The sequence below is a fragment of the Ictalurus punctatus genome, chromosome 13, assembly GCF_001660625.3.
Source record: "Ictalurus punctatus breed USDA103 chromosome 13, Coco_2.0, whole genome shotgun sequence".
Lineage (NCBI taxonomy): Eukaryota > Metazoa > Chordata > Actinopteri > Siluriformes > Ictaluridae > Ictalurus > Ictalurus punctatus.
Window position 1 is genome coordinate 502,501 of NC_030428.2, and position 21,221 is coordinate 523,721.

General features: G+C 45.3%; 2 protein-coding genes across 2 annotated transcripts in view; one reads left to right on the forward strand and one right to left on the reverse strand.

The window, feature by feature from the left end:
• htra1b (HtrA serine peptidase 1b) overlaps nucleotides 1-12,452 on the forward strand; it is a 16,648-nt gene extending 4,196 nt beyond the window's left edge. The window contains exons 3-9 of the mRNA XM_017483311.2: nucleotides 605-809; nucleotides 8,464-8,658; nucleotides 8,878-8,910; nucleotides 9,663-9,777; nucleotides 9,954-10,011; nucleotides 10,221-10,316; nucleotides 11,693-12,452. Coding sequence (XP_017338800.1) covers nucleotides 605-809; nucleotides 8,464-8,658; nucleotides 8,878-8,910; nucleotides 9,663-9,777; nucleotides 9,954-10,011; nucleotides 10,221-10,316; nucleotides 11,693-11,861 — 871 coding nt within the window. The 3' untranslated portion in view covers nucleotides 11,862-12,452. The remainder of the gene's footprint in view (nucleotides 1-604; nucleotides 810-8,463; nucleotides 8,659-8,877; nucleotides 8,911-9,662; nucleotides 9,778-9,953; nucleotides 10,012-10,220; nucleotides 10,317-11,692) is intronic.
• Nucleotides 12,453-16,714: 4,262 nt separating this feature from the next.
• Nucleotides 16,715-19,818, reverse strand: c13h10orf88 (chromosome 13 C10orf88 homolog). The gene is made up of 6 exons (XM_017483312.3): nucleotides 19,339-19,818; nucleotides 19,021-19,218; nucleotides 18,839-18,911; nucleotides 18,467-18,667; nucleotides 17,858-18,168; nucleotides 16,715-17,719 (listed from the first exon to the last, which is right to left on the reverse strand). The coding sequence occupies exons 1-6, from the start codon at nucleotides 19,479-19,481 to the stop codon at nucleotides 17,536-17,538; spliced, it is 1,110 nt and encodes a 369-aa protein (XP_017338801.1). The 5' UTR covers nucleotides 19,482-19,818; the 3' UTR covers nucleotides 16,715-17,535.
• Between the last annotated feature and the right edge of the window lie 1,403 nt (nucleotides 19,819-21,221).

Sequence of the window (21,221 nt, forward strand, 5' to 3'; positions counted from 1 at the left end):
CATTCATCAGAGGAAGTTCCTCGCTCGCCGCTCCAGCAGGAAGGGTTTAAGCTGGGAATGTTGGCCCTGGGGAACAGGTTTTTTTTATTTTTTGCTGAAAATGAGATCAGAGCTGCTCTCGCATGTCCGTTTAACTCCCTCGACTGCCTGAGAAGATTCGCTCGATACGGCGAGGAATAAACACTGGGGGACGTGCTGCGATGGGATGCGATGCTGCGTGCTTTTCCCATAACAGCGAGTGTTTTAGTCCTTTTTATATTTCTTCATTACTTTTTATCCGTTTCTAGTTACATTTAGCATTGAACGAGTCAGTTCGGGTTCTCTGTCCTGAAGGTGTCGATGCATGCTGACACTGGAGACTCCTTCCTTAAAACGAACGCCAACATGTCGTCTGCTCTCAGAGCTGCCGTTAGAGAAAATCTGACCAATCGCGATCCGGAATTCCGCAGCGGTCGTGGTATGAGATGCTCTCTCAGTCCCGCAGGTGATCTCTGGTGACCGTAAACGTGTCGTTCTTCATTTCCGAGCCGGGTTCTATGCGTTTGGAGTAATGTAACGGTTTTGGTTGTTCGTAATAACAGTCTCCTTTTGGATGATGTCACAGGATGGTGTTCACTAAGCGGGAGGTGGCTGTGGCTAGCGGCTCGGGCTTCGTCGTGTCCGAAGACGGTCTGATCGTCACCAACGCTCACGTAGTGGCCAATAAACACCGCGTCAAAGTGGAGCTGAAGTCGGGAGCCACGTACGACGCTAAAATCCAAGACGTGGACGAGAAAGCCGACATCGCCCTCATCAAGATCGACACTCCTGTGAGTAGGGGGGGAAATCCTCAACGCCTCCTGACCAATCAGAATCCAGAATCCATCGGCGCTGTGGTGTGCGGTGCTAGAGCTTTATTTGTGGATGAGAAACATGTCATAATATAAAGGGTTGTCCCGGGCTCTCACACACGCACACACTCACTCACTCACACACACACACACACACACACACGCACACACACACGCGTGCACATCCCAACTATGGAGTTTGATCTGTTTTAAGATTTGTCTGTGGTATTTTTCCCTTTTTTGTCCTCCTCAGAACATGAGAGCTGCGGAATGCTTTGCTTGGCCACGCGCACTCTGAGATTTCTGATAGCTGTGTGGAAGATTAAAAATAACTCGGTGCCTGAATACGTGTCGGAACCTCATGACTTTAGTGTTTAAAAAAAAAATACAAAATACCTCCTCTTTCCTTCAAAAACGATTCCACTTCTACCACATCTCCTAAACGTCTCCATCACGTCTCCTAAACGTCTCCTGAACGTCTCCACCACATCTCCTAAACGTCTCCTAAACGTCTCCTGAACGTCTCCATCACGTCTCCTGAACGTCTCCTGAACGTCTCCACCACATCTCCTAAACGTCTCCATCACGTCTCCTAAACGTCTCCTGAACGTCTCCTGAACGCCTCCATCACGTCTCCTAAACGTCTCCATCACGTCTCCTAAACGTCTCCTGAACGTCTCCATCACATCTCCTAAACATCTCCTAAACGTCTCCACCACATCTCCTAAACGTCTCCATCACGTCTCCTAAACGTCTCCTAAACGTCTCCTGAACGTCTCCACCACGTCTCCATCACGTCTCCTGAACGTCTCCATCACATCTCCTAAAAGTCTCCATCACGTCTCCTAAACATTTCCTAAACGTCTCCATCACATCTCCTAAAAGTCTCCATCACGTCTCCTAAACGTCTCCTGAACGTCTCCACCACATCTCCTAAACGTCTCCACCACATCTCCTGAACGTCTCCATCACGTCTCCTAAACGTCTCCTGAACGTCTCCTAAACGTCTCCTGAACGTCTCCATCACATCTCCTAAACGTCTCCTAAACGTCTCCACCACATCTCCTAAACGTCTCCTGAACGTCTCCTGAACGTCTCCACCACATCTCCTAAACGTCTCCACCACATCTCCTGAACGTCTCCACCACATCTCCTAAACGTCTCCTGAACGTCTCCACCACATCTCCTAAACGTCTCCACCACATCTCCTAAACGTCTCCACCACATCTCCTGAACGTCTCCTAAACGTCTCCTAAACGTCTCCATCACGTCTCCTAAAGATCTCTTAAATGTTTCCACAACGTCTCCTAAATGTTCTTGCGCGAGACTTGTTATACTGAATTGTGTGGAGTTGGCGAACAGCCGTGCCACGTTTCTGTGCTTAGTCACTGCTACGCTTTGAATAATTTATGTTGCAGTCCCATCTCATGTTCTCCTCCGCTGGCGGGTTTCCCGCAGCGTGAGCTTCATCATCGTCCTCCGTGGCTCTGTTTCCAGACTGGAGCGTTTCTGAATGAGCGCTGCACCACACCAGCAGTGGATTCGCACTAACGTTTTTTTTCTCCAAACTGCTTGTAAACTACATTCTGAACTTGTTAAGGATTGGATTTAAAAGCCACCTCAGATCCACCAGCTCTGCACTCGCACCGGGTCTCGCTTACAGAGCGGCTGAACTCTCCGACCTTGTAATTCAACACTGGACTGCAGAGCAGATCTTTAGAGCAGGGGTGCACAAACTTATCTTGGAAAAGCAGACCGAATGAGAGCGTGCTGAAACACGTCCAGACTGTTGTTTTCTTTCTTTTTTCATAGTGTGAAGAATGAGTCTCAGCAGGTTCCTGGTCGAGACATGCAGTGCAGTTTCCACCCACCTGCTTTCATGCCAACTTTTATCTAAGGAAACGATAACATCGGAGTACGCCACGACGAGTTCTCACTCAAACGTGCACCAAATTAGAGCCCTCTTTAATGTCCCCAGTATAACCACAGATGAGTCGCTCGTATGCACCCGCATTTCTCACTCTTCTACCGAGAGCACGTTAAGGATCAGCACCGTTGGAACCCGGGCCTCGGTTCTGAGTGAATCCCGGCGGTACTGACTCAACCAGGATTTCCAACACTTAATCATATCCCTTGCTGAGAAGCTGAGAAGATAACTGGCGGCTCACGTTTTACAATAAAAGGTGCTGAGCGATTGGAATCTTGGTGATTGGTGACCATCACAGCTCCGGGGTTGAGTCCTGAGCTCGGGTCACGTGTTCTCGCAGTGTCCGTGTGGGTTTCACGCAGGGACAAGGGCGCGGAACGAACACGGAACGCGTTCTAAACGCAGGTACGACGCGAAGGCCGTGATTTCGTTTATTTAGAAAGGGTGGCGTGACGTATTTAGAGCAGTCATGCTGGTTTAAATTAAACTACTATTCTGTTTATATTTATGAAACCGAACCAACCGAATTCATTCATTTCGAGACCCGTTGTGAACCGGAGGTCGAGGAACTGTCAGAGCCAGTTCCTATTTATTTATTTATTTAAACCTTCTGGTTGAATATTCCCGACTCGCTCCCGGTGTTCCCAGGAACAAGCTCCAGATCCACCGCGACCCTGACCAAAGCTGCGCAAATGACGAAGTTTGTCTCAGAGAAGCGACTTTTTATTTATTTATTTATTTATTCCACAGCGCAGCGTGTGCTCATGACAAACCCTTGTTGTCCGGTACAAAAGCCCAGTCATCTCTTACAAAAGACTCCTTTATTTGGAATATCCTCGGACCTCAGCAGTCATGTGTGGGCTCTGAATGGAGAATAACATTAGGGCCTCCATTCAGACGCTCAAACAATCGGACACCGGCGTTCGGACCTCAGACTCGAGTGCTACTGAAGTTTCCGAGAGTGAAGAGTGAGCTTTTTCCGTTCCTGCGAGAGGCTGGATTGCTGTTCGCTCTTCCACACACTCGCATGGGTAAACAGTCCCAAAGTAAACAGCAACATGTCGGGCCCGAGCTCCTGTAGTGTGATGAATAGTGAGTAATAAATACATCTAGAAGGCATTCCGCCTGCGGTTTTTACTCATTAGCTGATTGATGCCTAATGAAAGGAGAGTGAAGAGTATTTGGGCTTGGAAAGAACATAATCATCACATAGTTGGAGTTTGAAGAGTCTCTGGGCAAATTTACTAGTTCCTTCTTGTTCTCCATGATAGTTTTTTTTATTTTTTTACATAATCCTTCACTGTGATGCATAATCAAAGAGACGCCCTGAAAGATAGAAAAAACCCCAACACAAATCTGTTAAAAGCATGAGAAGAAAAACAGATATAAAAGTAATCCAGTCATACTTCCTGTTCTCTGACTGTTGTGTTTATAGATCAAGTGATGATCGGCATCTCTTCTCGCGTGTTTACGTCTTTCCGATAAACAAAGCGCTGGGATTTACTTTGCAAACAACAACGAGGCCGTGCCACGGTTTAGTCTTCATAGCAGAAGATCATCTGGGATTCATTTCGAGTTCTTCGCGCCAAACCATACACTAGCTAGTGGAAGGGTCTGAGAGGGGGTGATTGATCGTTATGATCCCCCGGTGGAATACGATGAGCACGTGTTTGCTGTATTCTATCACGAGGAGGTCTTGGACAGGTTCTCCACCACCTGTAGTAACACCACCCCACCACGCAGGTCTTCAGAAGACCACCATGTAGTTCATACTGATTAAGTATTTTTCTCCTCAAGGACTTCAAAAGGTTGAGTATCACTGTTGAAAATTGTTCTGGGTTGCCAGATCTCAGCTATAAACATCCAGCTTACGTCTACAACTAGACCAGTAGGTTGAGGCGTTAGAGGTGCATTCTTAATTTCTTTACATACACTTTTTTTTTTTAATCCCAATCTTTGCAGTATGTTCCAGACAGAAATGGCCGTGCACGTTGTAGATGCTCTGTCTGCACTCGCTTTGCCATAGGCTATGTTTGCCAAAATTTTGTAACAAGATCTTGGCAGCCGCGGAATATTTGTCAACTAGCCATGCACTGACTTGCTTTTTCCACTTTACGGAACTATCCTTCAACACAGCGCTCGAGATCCTTCACTGGTCACAGGACTGGCCTGGGAGCATCAGAGATGTTCTTTGGTTTTAAAAAAAGGTTTTGAGTAAATTTGCCTCCAGGAGCGCATATACATCAACGGGACTGTGGTACCGAGACAGCGCTGCCACGTACACCTTTAGGGTTGAACCAGAAAGACTTCTTGAGTCCTTGCCAGTTCTTGCTCAGTGTTTCAGACCACAGTGAGAAGATGTGCTACTGTATGTGGTGTGCAGTGAAAAAGAAGACACACCGAGGGAGATATCAAGGCATTTTAAACACCAAAAAGCTCTCCGGCACTAATTTTCACCTCAGAGGAGCTTTAACGATGACCATATGCAAGCACGTGCACACGGGACTGTGATGATTCAACAGTTGTGTGGTGTCAGTAAACAGATGTTCATCCCTTTCCAGGCACAGTAAACTGCTCTTCTCACTTCTCATAAGTCATCAGTGGAAATATTCCAGATGTAAACATGATGGATCAGGCGAGTTCGGCAAATCGCATCCAGGTTCAGGAGACCAAGTGGGTCACGGCATCATTTTAGACTGGAATCGGTTAATATCTATGCCAGAAGTTGTTTGTTTAGTACGAATGGAAATCTGAGTCACCATGCTGAAGGGTTGTGTCGCTTTCCTGATCATGTTTATGAAAGTATTTCAAAATATTGCTTCTACTATGAAAATGGATCTTGTGTGGTCGAGTGTGGAAACGTTTCTGGGAAAACAGGCCACATTTAAATACGCTATGGCGATTAGCTGCAGTAGTGTAGGAGTCCAGGTTTGTAGTTGTCGTTATTGACATTGATCAAATGTAATTTTATCATTTCTAAATTGCAAATCTAGGATGGAAAAAAAAAGTAGGTTTTTCAGGGGTCAAAGCTTAGGGTCACAGGTCAGTTGGGAACTCCTGCTGTAGAACATATGGGTTTTGTTTGTTTTATCGCATTCACTATAAATTAAGACAATCTTCTGATGTTGTGGAAGCTTGAACGAGAGAGTGGAATTCCCTTCCTCTAGGGCTGTAGTGCTAAGTCCAGGATAAGTCCAAGACCAGGACTAGTCGAGATCAAGACCGAAACATGATTAATACCAAAAACCATCACATTCTTTTTCAAGACTGTGCCTTTACTTCAACTACAACATCAATACTGACCCAATCCTTCCATCTTCTACCGCTTACTCCTTCTACAGGGTCGCGGGGAACCTGGAGCCTATCCCAGGGAGCATGGGGCACAAGGCGGGGTACACCCTGGACAGGGTGCACTCACATACACACTCACACACCCATATATACACTACGGACACTTTTGACACGCCAATCAGCCTACCATGCGTGTGTTTGGACTGGGGGAGGAAACCGGAGTACCCGGAGGAAACCCCCACAGCACGGGGAGAACATGCACACTCCACACACACACAGGGCCACGGCGGGAATCGAACCCCCGACCCTGGAGGTGTGAGGCGAACGTTGAGCATGTAAAAAGAAAAGACGAGACGAGACGAGTTCAAGCCAATACAAACAAAATCTCCAAGTCCAGACTCCAGTCCTTAAACATACAGAGTTTATTACATACCCAGAATACAACGGGACATCATTAACCGAAGAGAGTCAGGGATAGTCTCCATCATCTTTTGCGTTCTCTCTCACTAGCAGTTCTCTTTACGTTTTTATTGGCGTGGCGCCTCCATATGACTCTCCGTGTAATGTTGAAAAAAACAGAGAAGACACAATCCACCATGCGTCCACAAAGAAACCTTGCGACACACGGTTGTAATAGTGAGGTAATGGGAAATGGATTTTTTAATAACCAAGGCTTGTCTCTGCGCAACTCTACAAGCTGTTTAGATTTTAAATTCTACCCTAGTCTGACACTGTGTCCAGCTTTTTTGGTGAATACCATCCAAGCAAAAAAAAACTGCACAAGGTGTCTAGCCAGTGACACGTACAGTACTTCCTCTATGACCGTGACGACTGGGTTCCTGCCGAGTTCACTGCAGGGCACGACAGCCCAACGTTCTCCAACAAACACCAACAACTCTAGACATAGTCTTGGCATAAAGAAGCCGGTGTTGGAAGCCTCTAGAACAGGCAGCTCTTTTCCATGATTTTCACACTGTTTTGGTGCTTTTATATTTCAGTCGTTGTGGATGCACATGTGTAATGCTAGTTTGATTCAATATGACCGCGAATGTTTGACGAAGTCAATCAACCCTTCCAGCTTAACGAATGATGGAGGATGCAGTGTGTACAGCAGTGACTGGGAGGTTTTAGCACCAGGTTTAACTCCAGCCTCAGTAGGCATCCAAAATCGTTCTCTTTCTGTCAGCATGCACCTCTGATCTGACTCTTGCTCAGTGGGACCGTGTGCAGTCAAACCAAACCGTCCTCTGGTGTCCTTGACAGAGTGTGAACGTTTGCAGACATTCTTGGTCCAAAGAGCAAGAACAAATCTGAAAAGTTTCTTACTCACTACAGCTAGCTACCCATTGGCTCAAGGTTATCAGTTTGCCTACCCTCACTGACTGAATAATAAAGTTTGGTGGCAGAAATAAGGCTCCTCCACAGGATTGCTTGGCTCACTCCGTGTCATAGGAACGGGAGTCTGGCAATCCAGAAGAGCCGTGGATTAGAAATCCTCCAAATTCAGAGGTACCTTACAAGGAGGCCCGCTGGACGGAGACCCCGGGGCAGACCCAGGACCCACTGCACAGAATATATCTTACAGTTGGCTTGGGAACATCTTGGGAACAGCTGGAATCCTTGGCTGGACATAGAGACGTCTTGATTGACCTTCTCAGCCTGTTGCCACCATGACCCCCACCAGGAGAAGCAGAAGGAAAATGAATCCACAAAAATGCCCTACAAAATGTTTGAGAGAGACCGGGGTACTTGATGTTCAATAAAGGTTTGATAACCACTGTACCCAATGTCAAACTAAGCAAATAAGCAAACCCTCCACAGGAAGTCGGGCCCTGCTGCTGCGCTCACTCTTTTTCAGACTGGTGTATAGTTATGCTTAGTTGCAAACGAACAGTCATCCGACACCAGCACAAGTTCCGCATGTCCTTAAATTAGCTCTCCCACAAAATGCAGCTAAAGGTTACAAGTAACAATAAAATCGCAGCATCATTGTCATCACGCCGTTGACCAAACAGATGTGGCCTCCAATGCAGAATCTGGATAAGATGATCTATTGTATCACGTTGAAATGACATGTAATTTGGTGGCTGCGTTTAGAAAAATCCAAATGTGGGAGCGAAAGAACATGATTGTAGGTTGCAGGGGGTGGAAGATTTGAAGGCGATGTTGGGCGGTATTTTTGGAAAGAGTCACTACGAGGAGGACATGCAGCTTATCTGGGTTTGAAAATCTTTATTGTAGACAATATGGGGGTATGATGGGACAGACCACGCCCACAAGTGACTACAAGCGACACTGGTGGAGTGAACACCGCGTCAGAGCCTTAAAGCATGCTTGCACATCACACCTAGGATTTAACTAGCGTTTTATATGATTCATCTTGAGCCTATTGTCAAAAAAGTTTTCACATTGCAGACGAAGCTTCCGGTGTTGCTGCTGGGCAGATCGGCTGATCTGAGGCCCGGCGAGTTTGTGGTCGCCATCGGCAGCCCCTTCTCCCTCCAGAACACTGTGACGACGGGAATCGTTAGCACCACCCAGCGCGGCGGCAAGGAGCTTGGCCTCCGCAACTCGGACATGGACTACATCCAGACGGACGCCATCATCAACGTAAGCTCAAATTTTACTATTCATAAACTGATCACTGACTGGGTTACTTGTGTTACACCACATATCAAAGAACAACGGTCATATGCTGCTGTACAAAAAACATATAATGCCTTTCAGAAGCACCAGTGATGAAGACTTAAGTGTTTAATGAAGACTCTTATTGTTTACACTTATTACTGTACTAAATAACTTTTTTTTTTCTTTCCTTTCTTCCACCAGTATGGAAATTCAGGAGGACCTCTGGTGAACCTGGTAAGCCAGCATTTCATTCTTCTATGATTTCCAAGACTTTATTTGAGTGGACCAACATGTGGCCAATGATGCACCCACTGTATTGCCCCTCTCTTCGATGAGGCACTGCTCCCAAACTAACCACATTTGTTGTAAAAGCCTTATGTCACTTGGTTATCCACCCGAAAGATTGAGGGCTTCAGTCTCGGAGCTACATATTAGAACACCACCAAACCATACCAGTGTGTATGTAGCCACAGGCCTGCTTGTTGATTAGACAGGGGGGTATTGAATGTAGACGCCCTCCCAGCAGGTGGAGAATAAGGGGATACCTGACTCCAGCCCCAGTGTTGGCAGAATCAAGCTAACACAGCATGTAGAACAGCAATAAAAAGCCTCACAACCATGCTAGCAGCATGTCAACTAAAGGCAGGGGGTGCGAAATACTCAGAGGAGAACCCAGCCCAGTGGGGAGAATGGTAACTGAAGACCAATTGGTAGAGCAGTGGTAACGAGAGAAAGCCAACTCTAATGTGAAGAACAGATGAGAGGAGGCGTCTCCAGCTTTGGAGGACACAAAGTCTATATGATGTACATGCAGTCTGACGTGTATAAGGGAGGAAGAACGGGGGAAGGTGGCAGTGTGACGGCGGGATTACTTCCATCGTTGGTTGAAAGGTCTACGCAATATGATGTAGTGAAATAGAACACTTTTTTCAGTCAGATGTTTGGTGTTGTTGTTTGTGTTTATGATTTTGTTTATGCGTGTGTAGGATGGAGAGGTCATAGGGATTAATACTCTGAAGGTGACTGCTGGGATTTCCTTCGCCATTCCCTCCGACAAGATCCGCCAGTTCCTTACCGAATCCCACAATCGACAGGCCAAAGGTCAGAGACGACGACTACAGTAGATCTGAGAGATCAAATGTGCCGATCTTGGATCTTTTGTTTCCCGCTCATATATATATATATATATATATATATATATATATATATATTTATTTATTTATTAAAGCTGCAACGCTACCTTCTGATGTGTCGATATTTCTTTTTGTTTTAAACAGGAAAAACCACCACAAAAAAGAAGTACATTGGCGTGAGAATGATGAGCCTCACCCCGACGTGAGTGTACCTCATTAGCTTCAGGACTGCTTTTTAACATGCTTCTGACAACCTAGCAAAATAAATAAAGTAATAAAGCTACGAAGTGATGAATTTATAGTCATAACACAATTCTGGACTCGGACGGTGATCAGTCGTTTATAACGGCAGCTCTGACACGCTCCGAAAGGCGGATATTAAAACACGGACGTCTCGATTTTCTCTCGCAGTCTTGCTAAGGAGTTGAAAGGGAGGACGGCTGATTTCCCCGACGTCACCTCCGGAGCGTACGTCATCGAGGTCATTCCCAGAACTCCAGCAGAAACGTGAGTAGCGTTTCACGGAATACTCTCCGAGTGTGCGTGCGTAAAAAGTGGGTCGTATTTCCACGTAGTTACTGTTTTGATGACCGTGTAAAACAACCGATTTGATATTTTGAAGTAAATATTATCGTCGTATTGCTCATGTGAGATGGACTGGGTCGGTGGGGCGTCTCTTACTAGCGTGTGGGCGTGGCATCAGCGTCATACTCTCTGCATTCTCCGTTTAGTTTAGCAAAACAAGCTAACTGTTAGCTATGTACTGTAGACTCACCAGTATTTTTCTTCCTGAGGTCGTGTGTATATATACGTTTTGCTTCCATATTTTTTGTAGCAAATGGGAATCAATTCCAGCTAGGAACTAAAGTTGTGAGTGGGGACGTGAGAAGGAAATGTCAGACCACACGCACCACAGAATAACAATTCCCGAGGAACGATTTGAGCTCATCCGTCGCTTTGTGCTTGCTAGTGTGAGCGTAAGAGCAAGAGCGTCCAGTCCAGTTCAGTTGGACGTCAGTGATAACGGCCCTTTCTCCCAGGCTAAGCACCTCAGCAGAAATAAAAGAAGTAAAAGCCTGCTGTAAGGCCCAGTTAAGTCATGTTATTGTGTGCAGGCTTGGCTCGTCTTTGCAATGAAGTCATACGGGACATGGTAATGACACACTGGAGTGGAAAGGCTGTGTGTGTGTGTGTGTGTGTGTGTGTGTGTGTGTGTGTGAAATCCTGAATGCCACTTCCTGTTTAAAACTGACGTTACCACATACCGAGGGAAACCATCTCCCCATGCGGTTAGTGACGTGACTGTGAACGAAAATGCTTCAAGACCCAAAAACCCCTTAAATTTGATGTTTTTGGATGAAAGACAGAAGAGTTAGGGAGGAGATGATGTCGGACGTTAGCTGTGTGCGGATCGCAGCAGGCGTGTCTTTTAGCGATGGGAATTCTGGCTCTTTTCGGCGAGTCAGATCGCTTGGCTCGGCTCACCGGCCTCGTTAGTTTCTAAAACGTACAAAGTTTACGCTCTTAGGACCAAAGGTGCATTAGAAAGAGAAAGGAAGGAAGAGTGTGCTGCTGCTGATGGCGTATTACATGCTGTAGGTGGGAGTTAGCCAAGTCGGCGTAGATTAGCTAACTCATTAGCTAAAACAGTGCTAAATGATGCTATAGCTACGTATTAAAATAGAGTATAAAGTTCGCTAGCTTCACTGCTGAAAGAATCTGTAATGTATAACTATATTAGTTATATATTAGCTAAACTGGTCTACAGTGTAAGTAGTTTGCTGGTGTACTTTAGCTAAGCTGTATAAATATTGTTATTGGTGTGTGTATATATTAGCTAAACCTAATGAACATTGCTAACGTATTGCTTCATCGTCTCGTAGCGGCGGTCTTCAGGAAAGCGACGTGATCATCAGCATTAACGGCCAGCAAATCACGTCAGCCAGCGACGTCAGCGCCGCCATCAAAAAAGACCACACACTCCGCGTGGTGGCTCGGCGAGGAAACGAGGACGTCATCCTCACCATCGTGCCTGAGGAAATTGAACCTTGACCTCCCACGTCACATCACGACCCCCTGCTCTACTTTTGAGCCGGTTCCTTAGCTATCAAACGAAAGAACTCTGACGTTTTCGATGAGCGTGTATCATTTTTCTTGAAATCTTTACTTTTGTTTGTGTGTCTTGCTTCAAAACCGTCAAATCTGCAGTCTGCCATTACTCAGTTATAATTATAATTATATATATAAATATTAAAAAAGCATCACGTATCACCGGAAGAGAGTCTGTTTTATAAAGCCAGGAGCTCTGCGCTGTGTGTTATTTGTTTGTTCATGTTTATACTCGTACGTTACACTTCACATGACCGCGTCAGAATAATAAGCGGGGTCATGCTGGAGTAATATTCATTCCTGAATATTTGAACATTGTAGGATTTAATTGCATTAACGGAGATTCAACTAGCATGAAGTGTTGGTGTTTGTGTAGATCGGACAGAAATGCACATTCACGATGTTATTGATTTCAGCTTCGTGTTAATTCAGGCTTTAATAATCAGAATAACTGACGGAGACCGGGTGGTTAACGTGTGGATGAACTTGTACAGAACAGGAGACGTTTCAAATAAAAGTTTCTTGGTACTCGGACTCGTTATTCCTATTCTCACTGCACGGCTTTATTCTTCCGATGCACTTCATCCATGTTATTCAGACAACTCGGATATAAATGCAGTAACAGACGTAACGCTGTCGTCGTACAGGAACGCAGGAACGATATTACGAGGAAAACATCTGGTTGTGACGTGAAAAAGTATCGAAGAATTTCTTTGATCAGACTTGGGTTTAAACGTGATTTATTATGTAATCTATCAGGTCTGATCAAAAGGTAGAATAATCCGAGTAGCAGGTGTGATTAGAAGAAAACATGGGATCGCTTTGCAAACTCTTGTTACTATGGTAATACGAGTCTAATCTCTTTCTGTTGTCAGAAACTGTCGTCAGTTTATTTTTGTTTATTTCTGTCGTCAGTTTATTTTTGTTTATTTCTGTCGTCAGTTTATTTTTGCTGAAGATTCCTCGTCGTCAGGTGAAAATCATCTTGCTCCGTGAAGAGCTTTCCGTCGCTACGTCAGAGGCGTCTGGTTATTACGTGAAGAGCGTCTCGTTATCGTGTGAAAATCTCTCATCGTTAAAAACGCAGTCTTCTCACGAGCACCGCGTTATTCCTCGGTACACGTGAAGACGCCTTGAATTCAGGAGAGGCTCTGTAATATTCCACTGAGGGATCATCACACATACGGTCACGAGGCCTGTTTCTGAACATGTTCACTGATTTCAAGCGTCACTTCCTCGGGCAGGTCGGTTCACTTCCGATCAGCTGCCGCGCTTTAAAACGAGGAAACGGATCTAGGAGAAGCGCGATTACATTATATTATTATATTTGTTTAAAAAACGAGTTGGCCTATATTCAAGGTAATGTGTGCTTGCTAAGACGTGGTATTTGGCCGAGTAAGCGTCACTCTGTTCCCGTTCTCTCACTGACTGGCCGGGCTTCCTTTTCTCCTCACAACCCTGAAGACACGTGACCCCTGGAGACACGTGACCCCTGACCACACCGAACATCTGCGCTGCTCCAGCTGGCTCAGCCCAGGGCTGCTTCTTGTTTAGCGCAGGATTGTTTCCGGCAGTGACGTTATTCTGAAGAAGCATTAGTATAGTGTAGCGTGTTCTCAGAAGGATCAGGGCCGTAAGCGCGAACGTTGCACAGAGCGTCACGTCGGAGTTAACACGCGCTCCCCAGCGCGCGCAACACCGGCGGCTAATCCCCGGGATGGTGCCCTTCACTTCGGCTTTTCATTTCGGCACTAAAAGTGAAAATATTGTTCATTTGTTCTACTTGAAGCGTGTCTGTAAATCGTCTAGGTTTATATTTGGTTTATTGTGATCTTACAAGAGGGAAAAGATCAGTTTTAACTACACGTAGAAGCTCCTCAAGTCCACAATGGACGCTTACGGTTTTCCCCTGCATGAAGAAACCGTCGGACTTCCGCTGCTACAGGGATTCTGGCTGAACTTTAAAGACGTGCGGGTGTTTAATGAAGTAAAACTTTCAGCTGTAGATCGCTCTGTACATCTCCACCCATTACCCACATGACTTTAAAAGCTTTGTGTGTCCCACAGCACAGAAATAACTCTGTGTTTGACCTCAACTCTTTGACCGACTACTCGTTCCCAAGTCCCGCCCACCAGTCAGCGCTGCCTGGTGTATGACACGCCCATCGTTTCAAACCTGTCTGCCTTCTTCACCATACACACGGTCACAGACAGCGACGATTGGCTACAGTCAGTGTGATTGACAGCGGAGAGAGCACGGGTAAGCCCCTCCCACACCCGGAGAGCACGGGAAGTCTCCTGACGACGGTGCGAACGCTGAATAATACAGGCGGAAAGCCTCCTTGTACGGATTTTTGTATGAAATGGTAAAGGTGGCGTTAAAGTGGGTGGAGCTTGCAGTCATGCTTTACTTTCAACTTCATTAAACAACATTATCAATGCTGAACAAAATTTTCCAAAGTTATAAACCACGGAGGGACGTGCTGTTCTAGGAATCGAGCTTGATCTTCATGACCCCACACCATCGCCGATTATTTCTCTACAACTGCACACGCGAACGTGTTTTATCCGTCAATAAAACCAGATCCAAAGCGGAGTACAGTGAGGAAGGGTTCCTGAGAAGTCCCACATCAGTGTTTTGCAAGTCTCATAACATATTTGTTCAGCTGCGGTGTCTTGGCTTCCAGCCCAGTTCCTCTCAGTTCCTCTTCTCTTCCAACACAGATGCTGGGATACTCCCCCAAAAAATCCAAGCTCAGGGCCGTGTCATTAATCAGCATGGAAGTGTACCGAGATGATGTTGTGGAGGCGGTGCTGCCAAGTCTGTTCAGGGGAAAGTAGCTCATGAGTGCTCAAAAAGGTGCAGGAAGACAACAGATGAGGTCATAGAATCATCATGATCATTTGGAGATCAGAAAGTGTTTGATGATTTTTTTCGAAGACACTGAGAACAGAATAGAGTTTTATCGGTGGGGGGGGGGTATAAGAATATAATATAGCACTTCTTACTGAAATAATCATCTTTGGTCATGAAGGACAAAAAAAGTGTGTGAGGGGAATAACGGCGTTTGGTCACTGGGAGCAGTGGTGATTGGTGATAGATCATCTGGAACGACGGTGATCAGTGATTGGTCGTCGGGAACAACACTGATCAGTGATTGGTCGTCGGGAACAACACTGATCAGTGATTGGTCGTCGGGAACAACACTGATCAGTGATTGGTCGTCGGGAACAACACTGATCAGTGATTGGTCGTTGGCGTTACAGACTGGTTGTACATCAGGTGAACCTGCTCTCTCACTAGATTTGTCGTTAGGCTGTTTTGTGAAATAAAGTCGCTTGCTCCTGTTTTTAAACTCAGCTATGTTATTTAAACCTTTACAATCTGGGTTCACTGCTTTTCATAGCACGGAGTCTGCTTTGTTAAAAGTGTCCAATGACATTTTACTCACAGTGGATGCTGGTAAAAATGCTGTGTTGATGCTACTAGATCTTACAGCTGCCTTTGATACTGTAGACCATTACATACTTCTCTGGCGCTTAGAGCATCTGTTTGGTATCAAGGGCACCGCCCTACAATGGCTCAGCTCATATCTTGAGGACAGGTCTTTCTCGGTAGCGTTGGGTAATCTCTGCTCTTCTTCTAGTCCTATTATTAGTGGTGTTCCTCAAGGCTCCATTCTGGGCCCACTTCTTTTTAACTTATATATGCGTCCGTTGGGGAATATCATTAGGGAACACAATGTCTCTTTTCATTTATATGCTGATGACACCCAGTTGTACATTCCTTTGAAAGCTGGTGACTCCATTCAGCCATTGCTGGCCTGTCTGGATGACATTAAAAAATGGTTGACAAATAATTCCCTCCAACTTAATGAAGACAAAACTGAAATAATTGTTTTTGGCCCCCTGAGACTGAGAGATAGTCTCATTAACGAGCTCCATAATCACTTTCCCTCAATTTCTTCCCAGGTTCGGAACCTTGGCTTCATTCTGGACTCAGAAGTACGCTTAACCAAGCAGAGAAATTCGGTCGTTAAGACTAGTTTTTATCAACTACGGATTATTTCAAAACTCAAAACATTTTGATCATGCTTTTATTACTTCTCGCTTAGATTACTGTAATTCATTATACTTGGGTCTTCCTCAGTCATCTCTGGCTCGTCTTCAGATGGTTCAGAATGCAGCTGCAAGGCTGTTGACCAGGGCAAAGAAGTTTGATCATGTGACCCCAATTTTAGCATCGCTCCACTGGCTCCCGGTCCGTTTTAGGATTCAGTTTAAGGTTCTGATGTTTGTTTTTAAAACTCTTAATAATCACGCTCCTTCCTATCTCGAGGATCTTCTTAATCCACATTCATCAAACAGATGTCTAAGATCTTCTGATAGGTTTCTTCTGCATGTCCCTCGTTCCCGGTTAAAAACAAAGGGGGATAGAGCTTTTGCTGTTGCTGCCCCCCGTCTATGGAATCAACTGCCACTGGACATCCGCCTCGCACCTTCTATTACCACTTTTAAAAACAGGCTTAAAACAGCTTTTTGATCAAATTTTTTATCAATTTTTTCTATTGTCCATAGTCTGTTTTTATTTGGTCTAATTCTGTTTCTATTTTACTTTCCGTACTCTGTGCAGCACTTTGGTCAGCGATGCTGTGTGAAACGTGCTATATAAATAAATTTTACTTACTACTTAAAGAGGTCTAAATAGTCACCGAACCAGGCGAGTCTCTACACGGGCAACACCACATGGAAATGTGACTGGAATGGAATTTAGAATGAACGTAAGAGGAACTCTGTCTCAGTATAACCACGTTTTAATGTTCTGGGGGTTTTTTTTTGTCCTTAGTTCTCCAGTTGGTTTAATATAAACCATTAATACAATGTCAATAAACAAACACCTCAAACAACACGAACAGGATTTAAACCAGTGGTCACCAGCCATCACTATCTTCTCTGAGATCTACCTTCCTGCAGGATTCATCTCCAGCCGTAATCGTGATCAAGAACGTCTAACGATCAGACGGTCAGGTGGCGTGAAAGTCTTCAGGAAGGTAGATCTCTAGGAACAGTTTCGGTGACCACTGATTGAAGATCAGATCCCAGGAGGCTGAACCGATTTGGTTTTCAGCTGAAAGAATTGACCAGGATGACCCGAGTGAATCAGGTGTTCGAGTGAAGTTCTAGTGTCCAGGATTCAGCCTCCTGGAATTCACTGGGTGAAAAACAAACAAACATTTCAGAACAACATTTCTTTCACTGAAACGGCAAACCAGTTCAATTCTGATTAAAACAAACGTCGAGTGTGATAAATGTCTTTACAGTGAATATTACGTTGGAAAAGCAGCACTGGCGATAATATTGACTCCGAGTCATGTGAATTGTTAGCTGCGTGTCCGTCACGGTCAATAAAAGTTAGGGAATAAGGGAAAAGTAACCTTAGAAACATTATTTCATAGCAGAACCATTAAAGTTTAAGATGGGTTTCAGGAAGAAACCGTAAAGGTTAGCAACAATTCCTTCAACCGAACTGTTAGCAAGTTATTTAAATAATCTCGTCCTCAGAAAGCACTTTAGCTGCTTGTGCTAGCACCGGTTCGGGTTTTCCGGGTCAGCAGGGTTATTGCGGGTTTGTCGTGCTGGTGACGAGCGCGAGCTGATGTAGTGTGAGCTCCAATCGTTTCTGAAGAGCATCCAGGCGTGTGTCCATGTGCTCCTTCAACCTGTTCTCCAGATCGTGCATACGTTTCTCCACCACTTTCTCCAGAACTTTCTCCAGACCTCCACAGCACATGTGATCCTCACTGCCTCGCAAAAAGACCCACAACTTTAATAAAGAGTTCAAACACAAATACAAATAAATAAAGAACCAGCTGGAGGTCACATCAAACGGTCCAAGAACCGTAAGAACCTCTAAAAGCTTTAAACTTCTGGTGACTCACCGTTCTCCGTTCGTCTTCTTCTCTGGTGAGGTCAAAGTGTCCAGGCGGAGTTGTGTAACCTGACCACACACGCTCTGAAGCATGGGAAGCAGATCAGGGCTAACAGGACTGTGGTTTCCACCCGGACCACCTGCCACGGCGTCTAGGACGCCTCTCTGGTTGGCACAGAACATTCCGGCTTGATGCCCAGGCAGTGCCGGTGCACCATCAGAGCCAACATCTCCCGTCACTTTAGCCCCTTTGGCCAAGCATGCTAGCGCACCACCACCCATCAGCAGGGGCAAGAAGCCACCAAGGACGTCGGCTTTGTTCTAAAACAGGAACGGAAGGATATTTGGCTAAAGTCACGGACAGAACAGAGGCAAGGCAGAAGTCCAGCGCGAGCGCTACTTAATAATTAGCAGCTCGGCCACGTTTTCAAATCGACCAAACAGGCCATTCTTATTTCCGAGGTCGGTAAAGACTTGTGTAACGAAAAGCTGCCAACGCTAAAGAAGTGTAAAATTACGTAAACAGTACATTTGTTTGGTTTAATCTCTGGGAACACGCTGAGGGTGAGCCTTCATGAACATCAGAAAAAAGGTGACGTGCTCTACCCCTGGTACTGACCTTTTGCTGAAACTGCACCATTTCCATGAGGTTCTGAGCCCCGGGGGAGAGAGTGGTGCCCATCTCCTCCATCATGGCCTGGACACGATGAAGGTCGATGCCAGCGTCCGAGCCGGGCTGGAACTCTGCTCCCGGACGGAACCGCAGTCCGACGACCACCTGACGGATTCCCACAGCCGACCGGCCGCCGAGAGAGAGCAGCTGAGTGAAGACACGAGAGAGACTTCTTAACACGACTTCCTGCTGGATCAGCTGGAATATCATTACATATAATCTACAGCGGCGCTCGTGACCTGGCGCACCGCGGTCCCACGTTCCACCGTAGCAGGACTGACAGCTGCACAAAAACACGACGGGACGGACCAGACGTACCTTGACGTCACATGACGCTAGCGGGGTTTCCAACACCAAGTGGCTCCTGTAGAAGGGTCTTTCATCTTCACCACTAGTGTGAGAAGGTGTACGTTAAATACCGGTCTGTCCGGTATTTAGAACTGTGCTTTAACGCGCTAGATTAAAAAAAACGTGTTTTCTGCGAATGTGAGACTCCGTACCTGCGCTGCTGGAATCTCGGATCCTCCTCACCACGGCTCGTCCCGCAGTAGTCCCCGGAGAGCGAGTAGACCTCGATAGTCCTCGCCTCGCTCGCCACCTGAAGGCTGCTGATGACGGCGCCTGAATCGGGTCGACACAGCAGGGTGATGACGCACGGCGAGGATTCCTCCGCTCGCTCCAAGCGCACAGGCTCACACCTGGCATTACATTTACACCGCCGTCAAAAAAACACCCTCGTTTCAACGAGATACCACTTAGATTAGTTTTTATCTGTTTAGAGTTACGTTTTATGCTGAACATATGAGAAACACACTTACAGAGCAGAAGCAGAAGGATCCAGGCCAGCCTCGGTGATGAGCTCTTCCTGTGGTGTGATGAGGATCTCTCTGAGCTCAGTGTGAGATGTACACACCCAGGAGGTGTGTGTAGACACCACGACATCTCTGCTGGAGCTCATCATGATGATGGTGTTGGAGCTGTATGAGTGTGTGTGATATTAAACACATTCAGATCTCCTGGACTGAACACACACAGAGCGAGCAGGAATCCGTGTGTAGGTGTCTACAGCCAAACTTCTCTCTCTCTCTCTCTCTCTCTCTCTCTCACACACACACTAATCCATTGTGACGGTCTGTGACACCGCTCACAGCACAAACGCACGCCAATAAACCGCGAGATGTCTGTCAGGAAGTTTTACTGGAAGCGTAAAGTCGAGTTGAACTTAAAGCAAGCACATAACAAAACATCCTACATACGCCAGCCATTACCCACGCTACTGTGTGCAGTGCGCATGCGCGCCATTTTCACGCACGCGCAGTCTGCAGGTTACTTCCGCCTTCATTTCCGCCTGAATAAAAGTCACTCGGTCTAAATCATCACATAGTCACAGCGTCAACATAAAACACAGGACATTTCTACTCGGAAATACTTCCATTGATAATATAAATACGATTCTAAAGCAGGGAATCTAAAAGGGTGTATTCAGGGGCATCACATAAAAATATAAGAAGTTAATAAATAAATAAATAAATAAATAAAAGCATCAGATTAAATGTTTAATTTATAAACAAGAATTTAAGAATATTTCAATATTTAATATTTCATGCTGGACTTAATTGAATGAACTCAGTGTGTAGGGAGTTAGAAAGTTTGTTTCCGACACCAGGAGATGAAAACTCTTAGCGTAGCGCCCCGCTGATGTGAGGTGATCAGGGCCGTCAGACTTTCAGGACCCACCGTACTGTATAAATCCACCTCGGGTCAGCGTCAGACATCGTGTTCGATCGACGCTCAACGTTTGCAGAGTTGTTATGAATAGTGCCTCTGTGGAACTCCAAAATAAAAAGGTGCCAACAAGATTTTACTACCTGGGAATCAACAACAAATCTCTCACACAGTTAGCATGTCCTAAACATGATTCAAAACACAAAACCGTAATCCACAAACAACTTCCACACAGAGAGATTTCAGCTCTGTTCTAAGGAAACGGCTTAACGTGGTATAAACACGTATTAACACCAAATTTCTCTCGCAGGATGTTGATCATAACTAACGTGTAGTATCGAATGAACAATCCTCAGGAACGAAATATTCATAATAAAAAGCTAAAAACGACATATTACGTTTCACGTTAAGCAAATTCCCCATTAATAAACAGCTGTACACAGTGTGTTATTACATCACAGCTCAGTTCTGCATTCTGATTGGTCATCGGGTATTGATTCATTCATTTTCTTTAACACGCTGGCTCTAATACGTTATCGTTTCCATAGTAACAGCAAAGAGATGTTTCTTTATTTAACAGGTATGGAAGGAAGGAGTCTCCAGTGTCAAAGTTTACCTTAAACGAAAACTTGTCTCGCAGATATTCCACAACATTAAACAGATTTTAAAAAAATATTACGGTGTCGTTCTTTCATTATTATTATTAGTATTTTTTAAATTAATTGTTAGTAAATTACTGTGGTGTAAGAGGAATAAAACACGCACAGTTGTAGGAAAAGAAACAACCATGGGGTGGTAAGCAACAGTATCTCCTCTTCATCACACCGATGGTGATGCTCTTGATGATTATTTTCCTATAACAGCACACCATGGAGGGTTTTCCATCTTGTGAATCAGTGAGCTAGAAACACTAAACTTCTCCCACACTTTATGGAACACTTTTTTAAAAATGAAACTAAATATAAAGCACAGAGTT